Source organism: Narcine bancroftii, chromosome 1 (genome assembly GCF_036971445.1).
Source record: "Narcine bancroftii isolate sNarBan1 chromosome 1, sNarBan1.hap1, whole genome shotgun sequence".
In the NCBI taxonomy this organism is placed as follows: Eukaryota; Metazoa; Chordata; class Chondrichthyes; order Torpediniformes; family Narcinidae; genus Narcine; species Narcine bancroftii.
In genome coordinates this window covers 6,365,668-6,378,494 of record NC_091469.1, presented here as the reverse complement: position 1 = coordinate 6,378,494, position 12,827 = coordinate 6,365,668, and the positions used below count along the sequence as shown (strand labels likewise).

General features: G+C 42.6%; 1 protein-coding gene across 1 annotated transcript in view; it reads left to right on the top strand.

Annotated features, from left to right (window-relative positions):
- LOC138754985 (SH2 domain-containing adapter protein F-like) overlaps positions 1-9,786 on the top strand; it is a 106,495-nt gene extending 96,709 nt beyond the window's left edge. The window contains exon 7 of the mRNA XM_069920099.1: positions 9,208-9,786. Coding sequence (XP_069776200.1) covers positions 9,208-9,391 — 184 coding nt within the window. The 3' untranslated portion in view covers positions 9,392-9,786. The remainder of the gene's footprint in view (positions 1-9,207) is intronic.
- The last annotated feature ends 3,041 nt before the right edge of the window (positions 9,787-12,827 follow it).

Sequence of the window (12,827 nt, the reverse complement as noted above, 5' to 3'; positions counted from 1 at the left end):
TTCCCTCAGTGCTGGTCAAGAAGAAACTCTTGGCCTCAGTACACCCCTCTGCAACTGGATCCTTGACTTTCTCACTGGAAAATCACAGTCAGTATGAATTGGAAACAACATCTCCTCCTCACAGGTGTACCTTAAGGATGCATGCTTAACCCACTGCTCCACTCGTCATACACCCATGACGGTGTGGCCAGGCGTAATTCCAATGCCATCTACCACTTTGCCGACGACACCACAGTTGTCAGCAGAATCACAAATGGCAATGAGGAAGCGTATAGGAGGGAGATAGATCAACTCATTGAATGGTGTTACAACAACCTTGCACTCAGCGTCATCAAAACCAAGGAGATGATTGTGGACTTCAAGAGGAAGATAGGGGAACATGACAGTCCCTCATCGAGGGCTCAGAAATGGAGAGGGTCGAGAACTTCAAATTCTGGGGTGTCAACATCTCCGAGGATCTGTCCTTGAGCCTCCACGTTGATGCAATCACAAAGAAGTGACTATACTTTGTGAGGTGTCTGAGGGGATTCGGTATGTCACCAACGACACTCATAAACCTCTACAGGTGTTCCATGGAGAGCATTCTGGCTCGTCGCATCACTACCTGGTATAGAGGCGCCAACTCTCAAGTCCAGAATAAACTCCAAACCTGCAACATCGCAGGCACCTGACCACTCCATTGAGGATGTCTACATGAGGCAGTTTTTTTAAAAAGCGTCTCTATCCTCAAAGATCCCCATCACCTAGGCCATGCCCTCTTCACTCTGCTACCATCGGGGGGGAAAGGTACAGGAGCCTAAAGATGAGCACAAGGTCAGCTTTTTCCCCACTGCCATCAGAATCTTGATTAATCAATGAACCAAAGACGCTGCCTTACTTTTTGTGCACTATTATTTTTACTTTTTTATAATAACGTCATAAGATGGTTATAATATGAACATTTGCACTTTGACGCTGCCACAAAACCACCGAACTTCATGACTTGTTCATGACAATAAATTCTGATTCTGAAAAATGGAGGCACTGCCAGAACTGCTGCAATGGCAGCATTGCCGCTGGTGCAGACCCGGGAGAAGCGGAGATACAGCTCTCCCACAGGGTCCAACCGCCCAGTCAACTGCTATCAGCGCTGCACAGGCTTTGAACAGTCCATTAAAGAAGCCGACGGTAGTTTTATTTAAAATCCAGCGACTGCGGAGTCTGCACCCAAGATGGCGATGTCTCTGCTCAGCAGCAGCCACAAGGGTTTGCAGACTCTAGGGAAGCGGAGGACTGGCGCAAAACACCAGAAAATGGGGAGACCATCCCCCACCTGAGAAGGAAAAGCAGAGGGATGACCCACAGGGACGGTGACCATGGTGCCATATCAGTGAGGGGGCTCTGCGGCTGAAAGACCCACGCGTGCGGCAGGCTGCTGGAGACTCAAGGTGAGGAACCCACGGAGGCTGTGGGCTGCCGGAGACTGCTGTTGGGAGATTTGCGCCGGGATACAGACTGCTGGAAACTGGCTTGAAACTGGCTGAAGGGGTACCAGGTATAGGAACCAAGATGGAAAGGGCTACCGTAGGGGCTGAAGGGTTGCTGACTGAGTCGGAGGTTCGGATGTAGAGCTTGGGTTGCCAATGGTTTGGACTGGACTTTCTGTAGCTGCAGAAGCGAATCTATGGACACTCAGTAACTCTAGGGGAACTCTCTTTTCCTTCTCTTTCTCTGACTGTAAGAGGAGCTTCAGGCAATTTCTGCTGATGGTGAATCTGTCTGCCTTACAGCAGGCAAAGGCAATTTCATGTAATAAAGGTAAAGATAAAGGTTCCATTATTGTCAAGTAATACTACATGTAGAATGTAACATACATGAAATTCTTTAACTTTTGCCTACCATAAATCAGACAGAGAGTTGCCACTTTGTCCAGCGCCCCTCACAGAAACCTACAGCTCCTCGTGTTCCAAGGCGGTCTCTCCTCCCAAGTACTGGCCAGTCCTGTGCCTCTTTAGCTTCTGAGGTCAGACAATCCCAGTTGTATTCAGTCGATTAGGTGCTGTATGACACTGTTTTATTACAATGACAATAAATTGAATATTGAACATCTGCTGCATGTGTACCAATCTGTCTATAGTCTCAAGACTGGCACAAAAACAAACCCCATGGACAGAAACCTGTCTTTCACAGACATGATCAAAATAACATTCAATCCCATACCTAATCAGGTATTTTGACACATCTTCAATAATATTAGTGTTTCTGAAGTACATTTCCTATATCCTGAAAGGAAATCATAGTGTTTTAAGTATAATAAATGTATTAAAAGGTTATTAATTGTGCATGAATTTCATTGGTTAACATGGATAAATTTTAGTTCCATATATTTCCTGCCCTTATTCAAGATGAGAAAAATTATATTTTCCAACTTCAATAAAGCTTCTTGAATGATAATTCTTTTTAAACCTGCTAACTAATCAGGAGGTGGCTCCTAACCCCCACCCAGTCCCAGAGGTGACCACAAAAAAAAAACTTTTTCAATGGTCACAAACCAACAGCAACGAATGTAGAATCCCTTCTGATAAAATATGGCAAAATTCTAATTGTCCCCCATCATTGTTTTGGGAGCAATTTATAAATTAGACCTATTTGTCAGCCCATGATGTTTATGTGGCACACATTGGTTGTTCCTTCCTCCAACAAAGGGTGCAAAGTTCTAGCAAATGAAGCCCCATTTGTTTTTTGGATTCCATGTTATGATATATTGCACAAAGCAGCTCCTATAAGTATGAAAGATCCTGAGAAATTCGGAAAGATTTCAGAATTAGTTCAATGCTATAAAAGTGCCAGGGACCCAGGTTGATTCGAATCATCCATTGTCTGTCAGGAATATGTACATTCTCTGGTGCTCCAATTTCCTCCCATGTTCCAAAGATGTGCAGGGTTGATAGGTTAATAGGTCACATGGGTATATTTGGGTGGCACGGGCTCATGGGCTGGAAGGACCTGTTACTGAATTCTTTCTCTAAATTGAATTTAAAAATTCAGCAAAATAAAATTTCTAAAATTTTAAACCTTAAAAATCTTCAAAACGTAAAACACTTCAAAACAGCTTTAAGCTTTAAAAAGATCAATTAACAAATTAATTTGAAATACACCATTCTTTAAAATATTTAAGGGTGTTTTATAAACTTAGAATTTTATAAACTAAAGTTGCCCAGCTCTGAGCTGACCCCCTAGTTGCTATTCACTTTCATACAAATCCAGGGGAGATTAACTGTGAAAAGCAGAATTCTCCATTGAGTGTGAAATGAAGGTTTGGACATTTGACCCAAGTTGCCTGTCCTACAGTGAACTCCATTGGAAATGCAGCTTTGAACAACCTGCTCCACATCCACAGTTTTTCACATCAGCGTGTATTTCCTCCCTCCAAAACATACTGGGTTGTAGGTTAATTTGAGTGTAATTGCGTAGCATGGGTTTAAATGGCTGGTATCAGCTTCTACCTTGCTATAAATAAAAAAAAATTAAATTTAAACTTGGCTCTGACCGGTTTTTGTCATTGACTTTGAAATATCCAGGAAGTCAACCTTCAAAGAGAATAAGATGAATATTAAAAAGAAGAATTTCCAAACTGAGCACGATGAGCAGATGAAAATGTGAGAACTGAATGTATCTAGCAAAGAGCTGGCACAGTGTTGTTGATCCAGAAGCCTCTATTTATTGTACATGTATAGGATGTGAATTTAGCAATGCGAGCCCCTGCATAATATTGACTTCATGCCAGAGTTGATGGTTCTGAGAAAGTGGTATCATTCATGCTGTGGAATCGTGCAGGAAGTTCCAGGTTCTGAGGTAATCTTGTAATTGGGAGCCATCATCTTGGGATTCACTCAATCTGATCCTCCTTGAACTGTGACATTTCAAGGTGGGCTTGAGTTTTCAATGTCAGACACCTACTGATTGTACATGGGCGCACGCACACACACCACATCCAACGCTCTGCGCGTGTTTATGCATACACAGACCATATCCAAATCTCCACGCACACACACACCACATCCAACACTGCACGCATATGTGTATGTGCCTCAACCAACGCTCCACACGAGTATATTCACACACAAACAACATCCAACTCTCCGCATCCGTATACGTGTGCACCCCACATCCAACTCACCTCATGCGCACACACCACATCCAACTTTCCACATGCGTATACGTGTACATACACACATCCAACACTGCATCCATGCACACACACGTATGCCCACACATGCCTCATCCAACTCTCTGCTCCCATATACTCGCACACCAACAACATCCAACTCTCCACACGCGGATATGCACACACCACATCCAACGCTCCGCACTCTTTGTTTTTTTTCCCTTGCGTGTCAGAGAAATAGTGATGTCACACTCCAGCTGCCGGTAGTTCTTTGCTCTGGCACACTCTACTGCTCTGCACTAATTTTGGTTCTGAGTAAGCAGGAAGCATCATCTGTTTACTTCAAATGCAACTTCTTCAAGTTTTTACTATTTTTCCCAGCTGCCAATGTGTGCAAACTGTTGAACAGAAGTTTAGGTCACCTGCCCCAGATGTGATCTTGGGCAAGTCTGGAGATAACTGTTGCAGTTTGGAAAGTGATCTTCCTCACTGATTGAACTGGAAAAGAGACTGAGCCTTTTGGTCACTACATCTCTGCAGGTTCACAGCTATAAGCAGTATCTAAAACTGCTAACCCTTTGATCCAATTCCTTCTGAAGAGAAAAAATGAAAAGTTTACCTATCAAAATGTGAGATCAATCCACACTGCAGTGTCGTTCCCCTCAAAATATGGTCAGAGAATGGTGTTATTATAGATGTAAAGTACATTGAAAAAACAATTCGGGGGGAGTCACGTGATGGAGTAGTGGTCAGTCGTGAAAACCAGCCCTCTCGGGGAAAATAGAAAAAATAGTCAGGAAAAAGCAAAGCATAACAGAAATAAAGTACAAGAAATAGAAGATAAAGATAGAGAGAAGAGAAAGAAGATGGCTTCCAAGAAGGAAAAAGGCCTTACCTGCAGGAAGGAACAGGACGCTGTAGTGACGAGGAGCACCCGACCCTCGAGGTCAGTACCTGCCCTGCAGAGTCGAGACTCACCAGCCAGTACACTACAAAAATGGCTCTCTGAACCTAACAAAAGTGTGCAACGGCGCATGTGCAAGGAGTCGCACATGCGCAGCGCACAATCAGAGGAGAAAGAGGACACCGGCAGGAGGGGGGCTTAGCAGAGGAGTGGGCTGTCACAGACCAAGCAACTGAGAGACGCCTGACACCAGGGCGCTCAGCTGGAGGATAAGGAAGACAGCAGAAGAGAGTGCGATGAAACAGACGTGGAAGTCAGACAGAGGAAAGATCGACAAGACCAACGTCAAGAAGCACAATAGACGAGCAGCCCAAGAGGGGAGCAACAGCAATGAGAGGCCCAGCGAGAAGAGGCCCGACAAAGAGATACAAGCAGCTCATCGGGAAAAACAGAAGAGACACAAACACAAAGAAGAGAAGAAGAAGACACAAACACAGATACAGACACAGAAGAAGAGGAAGAAGACCAAGATCTTCACAGAGAAATAGAAGGTAAGACTGATGGACAAAGAGAAATAAAAGGTTAAACTGATGAACAGAATAGAGATAAAGTCTTTTTTGAAGAACAAATGAGATCACTAAAAGAATGGTTATCGTTAGAGTTTAATGCAATTAAAAGAAAAATGAAAAGAACAGAAAATAAAATGCAAAGATTAGAACTGGTAATGACAGAAATAGGGAAAAGAGTAGAGTGTGGAAGAGCGGGAAATGGCTGTAGAAATGGAAGTGAATGACAAGAGAAAAATTGGAAGTAAGTGACAAAAAAAATTAAAGAGACACAAGAGTTGTTATCCCAGAAAATTAATATATTGGAAAATTATAGAAGGCGAAACAACATAAAAATAGTGGGCCTGAAGGAGGGTGAAGAAGCCACAGACATGAAGGAATTTATAAAAGGATGGATCCCAAAGGTCCTGGGAACGACAGAAATGCAGGAAAAAATGGAAATAAAGGGCACACAGAACATTAGCTCCAAAACCACAGGCACATCAAAAACCAAGATCCATCTTAGTAAAATTTTTGAAATGTACGACAAGAGAAAATATAATACAGCGAGCAAGGAATAAAATTAGAGAAGATATTAAACCATTGGAATACAAGGGTCAAAAAATAATTTTTTTACCCAGACATAAGTTTTGAACTCTTAAAGAGGAGGAAGGAATTTAATACAGCAAAATCAACTTTATGGAAAAAAGGTTACAAATTCATATTAAGACATCCAGCCATGCTTAAAATATTTATACCCGGGTAGCAAAACAGACTGTTATCAGATCCAGAGAAAGCACAAGAATTTGCAGAACGTTTGCAGGACAGGAGAAGAGATATAACATGAATGAAGAATGGTGATAAAGTATATATAAAGATGTAAAAACAATGTATATGTAAAGAACTAAAGAGAGAAAAGAGAAGGGAAGGAAGGGAGTAAGGGGAAAAAAAGGAGAGAAAGGTTTGTTATATGTGGTTTTTAAAAAAAGTGTTTTCTGGAGAGGGCTGGGTAGAGGGGGAATAACTGTCACTGCAAAATCAGTTGACACTGCGAACAAGATCGCAACCCAAATGAAAAGAGGAGTTGTGGTTGCCCGGCAAGGGGTATGGGGCAACTCAGAGAGGGGGGGGAACTTTTGGGGTTAAGGTATTAGTGGAAGTGTGAACTCTGGTGGTACTTTGTCTTAAATGTATTGTCATATATTAAGTGTAATAAGAGAAAACTAAGAGATGAAAAGGGGGGTGGAGGTGACAAAGAAGTGGAAAAGGGATGTATGCTAGAACGTTTTGGGAAGAATTAAATCAGATACTAAATAAAATTACAAAAAATAACATACCAAAAAAAACAGAGATATTTCTTTTAAGTAACATAAGAAGTAGAGAATTAGGCCTCAAATTGGATAAAGTGCAAAAAAAAATTAATTATGATAGGCTTAGCGATAGCAAAAAAATGTATAATGTCAACATGGAAAATGGAAGAGAGCATGAGTATACAGCAATGGTACATGGAAATGAATAAATGTATTCCATTGGAAAAAAATAACATATAATTTAAAAAATAAAGTCACAATGTTTGAACAAATTTGGGAACCATACATGGAACATATCAGAGAGAGGTTGCCTACGACCTCCATGCCCTAAAATGAGAATGAAAATTATAAAACAAAACGACTAGATTCAGTGTGTAAAAGTAGATGACACATTTTTCTTGTTTGTTTTCCTTTATGTGAAAATATTGTTTTATGGTTTTATTGTATATGTTGAATATTTATGAGTATTGGAGGGGGTGGGTAGAGGGGAGAGAGGGAAGAAAAGACCACTTAGATACGTTTGTACATATTTTGGTTGATATGGTTCATAGTGTGAAAAATAAAAAATTATAATAAAAAACAATTCCAGCCCAATGCTTAACTTTTTGTTTCATGTGTATTTCAAAGTAAACTTTAATGAGGAAGTTCACATTAGGGTCAAGAATAGGTGTAGTAAAGACTTATTGAAGCCATAAGTGTGTTCCATATGAGTGGTTTTGAGGATTAAGTACACAGATTAATAGAAGTGCTAGATCTGAAATTCAATTGTTTTTTTTATTGCTGTAAATATATTTGACCTTTTTTGCCATCTAAGTGATAACAATAAGATGTTGACATTTTATTTTACAAATAACATGTACGGAGCAATTAACTGAAGAAGTTCATATTTTTCACATTAAGAAATTAATATATTGTGGCACTTGCAGGAGCTGAAGGAAATCACTGCTGCCACACCGAGGTCGTTAACGACTTTTTAATTCATATTCAGCCCGCCCCTTTAAGGGCAGCATGAGCTCAGTCACCTGGTGCACTGTGACATCATAATCGCTGCCCAGGGTGGGCGCTGGAAGGGATGCTGGAGTCATATGGACGCTGCAGCAGGACCCTCTGTGGTCCTCTCCAGACTAACACAAATTGCGCCACATCCAGATCTTTCGGTCGATGGGATGGTCGGGTGCCGTGGTGCAATGGGGATATGGCGGGGTTAGGTTGCCCAGTCATTTGCAGAGGTCCACCAGCCGCTCACCTTCGTTGTGCGTCGTTTCTGCCTCCAGGCCGAAGAATTCACCTGGCAGGGAGAGTGGCGCGCTGTAAACCTTTTCTGCTGACAAGGCTTGCAGGTCCTCCTTGGGCGCCATCCTAATCCCAAGGAGAACCCAGGGCAACTCGTCCACCCAGTCGGGGCCGGAAATTCTTGCCATCAGAGCAGACTTTAGGTGTCAGTGGAACCTCTCTACCAACCCGTTAGACTGTGAGTGGTAAGCCGTGGTGTGGTGCGGTGTTACCCCTAAAAGCCTTGACAGCTGCGACTATAGTACAGAGGTAAATTGGCGCCTCTGTCGCTTGAGATGTGCGCCGGCACGGTGAAATGAGCGATCCACTGGCTGACCGGGGCTCTAGCACACGTCTCTGCTGACGCCTCACAGACCGGGATGGCTTCCGGTCACCTGGTTGCTCTGTCCACTATGGTAAACAGGTACCGCGACTCCCTGGGCACCGGCAAGGGGCCCACGACATCCACGTGGATGTGCTGGAACTCCACGTTGCCGAGTCGAAATGTTGAACAGGGGCCTGCATGTGCCTGTGGCACCTGATGCAGTTGTGGTTAGCGCTGCCAAATTTGGCATAAGCCAAATCTGGATATTGTTTGCTGGGTCCAGATAGCCGTCTGGACACGTTGGGGTCACCACTGTGGTGCTTGCAGGAGCTGAAAGGCAGCTCAGTCACCTGGTGCATTGTGACGTCATAATCGCTGCCCAGGCTGGGCGCTGGAAGGGATGCTGGAGTCCGAGAGAAACGTCTGACGACGCCATTTCCCCATGTCTGCCCCGCTACGTGACGATATAAGCGGGGCCGGTTTGCCATGAGGATGTGCGCCACAATATCATTCATTCCATTGAAATTAAGTTTTGAGATTGAGGCCATTCTGACTGTGAAGCTTGCAGTCATCAGGTCATTATGGTGAGTGGGGTCATTTTACTGGAGAGTTAGCACAAAAGGTCAGTATGCATTTTGATATAAATGCATTTCAATAGATTATGATTTTTTTAAAATCTTCTTGTGATTCTGTTTACTTAACAGGAGCAGCCAAGGTTTCATGCACATGAAGCTAACCAAAACCAAAGATAAATACATCTTAGGACAGAAGAGCCTTCCGTTTGACAGCGTTCCTGAAGTTATACACTATTATACAACCCGAAAATTACCCATTAAAGGAGCAGAACACTTGTCCCTCCTCTATCCTGTACCTGTGCGAACACTATAAAGGATTGCCCAGTTTAGTGTCCTTCCTATGGATAGGAGATTGCCCAATTACTTCTAAACTGCATGGATGGCTCATTTTAGATGTAAAGGGACCTTCTGGTTGCTGAGTGAATAGATTAACATTTATTTTGTGGTACTATGGATCTATTGCATGAATATGATGTTGTTCAAAAACCTAATATAAATTTGAAAAATTATCAATATTTTGTGAATCTATTGAAATATTTAAATATTTTCCTGTAAATGTCAAAATTTAATAGACTGATAATTTGGTGGATATAGTTCATTATATACTCCCTAGTCTGCTCCAACAGTGCAACTATAATGCATTGGTGATTATTTATATGTAAATACTGTGTCCTAATATATAGATATATAAATATATTTTTATCTTTTTTGGCACAGTGTATTCATGTCTTTGAAATGTTACTTTGTGCATTTTAATGTTGGATAAAAAAAGTTTAACTTTATATGAGAATTATAGTTGCTTTAGAATTTCTGATGGACTGCAAAAGCAAAACAGGATCACAATTTGGAAACTTGCATTTACTTTCCAAATCATTGCCTAGATGTACAACGTGCTTATAACTGATGAGTTCATTCCAGGGTGCATTGCTTATGTTGTAAGCAAACAACATCTAATAAGGCAGGCTAAATAACTAGAAACCTTTTTTGGTAATGATTGAGAGCCAAGACATATTGGAATAAAGCTGTGAGATATCTTATGTCCACCTTGGTCAGATAAGAGTTTCTCTTTCAAGACCTTGAGCCGGTTTAGTGCATTAATCCAGTTCAGAAATATTGGACCTAATTTTATCTGGACAGCACGGTTAGCATAGCGAATAGCACAGTGCTATTACAGCGCCAGAAACCCAGGTTTGAATCCATCGCTGCCTGTAATGAGTTTGTAGGTCCTCCCTGTGTCTGCGTTTGTTTCCTCTGGGTGCTCTGGCTTCCTGCCACCTTCCAAAATCACATGGAGTTTATAGGTTAATTGGTGTATATGGGCAGCACAGGCTCGTGGGCCAAAAGGGCCTGTTATGTGCTGTATATCTAAATTTTAAAAATGATCTTGCTGTGTATGCTCACCTAATATTGTGCACACTTCCCAAACCAGAGTGTTAACATTGTCCCTGTACAGATCATCAACTGCCTTTTGATACAGGTTTATATTTCCTCTCCTCCTGCTTATTCTTTGGCCGATGAGGTATATGTTATTGTATAATACAAATAGCCTTCTGAATTTCCAGAATTAAACTTTGCACTTGATCTTCATTTTGGAGCAGCCATCTGAGGGGTGGCAATGGTAGAGCTGTTCAACATAGTAACTGAGTTTTAAGTGCTGAGGCTTTGACTCGAGAGGCAAGAGGGTTGAGCAGAGCTACTGGCAAGAAAGGTAAGGATTTATTTGTCCTTTCAAACTTAATGCAGTGGGGATGTTAGCGAGGGCAGAGATGTGCTTGTGCTGCTGCAGGATGTGGGACATCGGGGATATTTCCAATATATTCTCCCGCGTCAGGGAATTGGAGCAGGAGTTAGACAAACTCCAGATCATCAGGGAAGCCGAGAGAATGATAGGTATTAGTTACAGTGTGGTGGTCACACCCAAGGCTCAGGGCTACAACAGGCTCTGAGGCCCAGCAGAGAAGGGTGGTGTCAGGCAGAGGTACATAGATGGATTAATTTCCATAGTTAGAAGGGCAGACAGGAGGTTCTGAGGTGAAAAGAGAGACACCAGGGTGGTGTGTTGTCTCCTAGGTCTAAGATGTCTCCAAGTGGTTCCAGAACATCCTCAAGGGAGGGGGGAACATCCGGAGATTGTTGTGCACATTGGCAGCAATGATGTGTGTAGGAAAAGGGATGTAGTCTTGCAGAGTGTATTTAGGAAGCTAGTAAGGAGATTAAAAAGCAGGACCTTGCTAGTTGTCATCTCTGAATAACTCCTGGAGCCAAATGCTAGAAGTTAGGAATGGAAAGATAGGCCAGATAAATGTGAGGCTGAGGAACTTGTTCAGGGGGCAGGGATTCAGGTTCTTAGGTCATTGGGTTCTCTTCTGGGAAAGATGTGACCAATACAAGAGGGACAGATTATACCAGAACTGGAGAGGGATCTGGCAGGAAGATTTGCAAGTATTTAGATTGGCAGTGTGCAGAGATTTTGCAGAGGATAACTTGGGAGTAATACTGTACCCAAAGGGACCAAGAGTAGTGGATGAGATGGGCAAGAGTATGGCAAAGTGAAAGGAAAAACTTGGTGTAAACTGCATTTATTTCAATGCAAGAGGCATGGAAGGCACAGCTGATGAGTATGCAAGACTAGGATATTGCAACTCTCATAAAAGAATTGTGGCTGAGAGAAGAGCAAGACTGGCAGCTCATCATTCCAGGATACAGATGTTACAGTGTGATCTAAGGTACAAGTAAGAGAGGAGAGGGGTTTGCATTTTTGATAAGGAAAGATATGACTGTGCTTAGGATGTTTTTGGGAGATCATCTAGTGATGCTACACTCTTAGAACTTGGAAGCAAAGAGAAAATTTGACCCCTGCCGCCCCCCCCCCCCCACCACTGCCATATAGTAGTCAATAAGAATTGGAAGAGTTAATGTAGGGAAATTACAAGCTGTGTGCAATTCTGGTCACTCCCATTCCAGGAAGGTTGTGGTGGCTTTGCAAAGGGTACAGAGGAGATTTAGCAGGATGTTACCTGGTTTAGGGAGGTGTGAGTTACGGGGAGAGATTGGACAAACTTTATTGTTTTCTGGCATGAGGCCAAGGAGAGACCTGAGAGAGGTTTATAAAATTATGAGAGGCATTGATAGGGAGGTCAATCATGTTTTTTTTTCCTTCATTGTAAAAGTGTCACACGCTGGAGTATGTGGGTTTAAGGTGAAGAGAAGGAGGTTTAAGGGAGCTGTGCAAGGCACGTATCTTATCCAGAGTGGTGGGTGCCTGGATCGGGCTGTCAGGAGTAGTGATAGAAGCAGATACAATAGTAGTGTTTAAGAAGCTTCTATATAGACATATCCATTATGAAGAGGATGGAGGAATATGTGAAATAAGAAAGTGATTGTAGTTAAGACTCAAAAATGCTGGAGAAATGCAGCAGGTCCTGCAGCATCCATAGATATAGGAGGGATTGTGTATCAGGTTTGACCAGCAAAGTTTTAGTTTGGTTTAAACATCATGTGCAGCACAGACAAGTGGGCTGGGGGACCAGAGGCAACAGCACTTTTCTGCAGGATCGTACTGCTTGGTCCAAATCCAATGGTTCTGCACAGCCATTAAACAGCCTAGGTTTTTTTAAACTCCTGCAACCAGGAAGGTTTGTGCCCAAGATGGTAGCACCTATGCTGGGCCGTGTACCACAAGGGGTTGCAGACTCGTGAAGAGCAGCAAACTAGCACAAGGCACCAGAAATGAGAAGAATGGCCTCCAT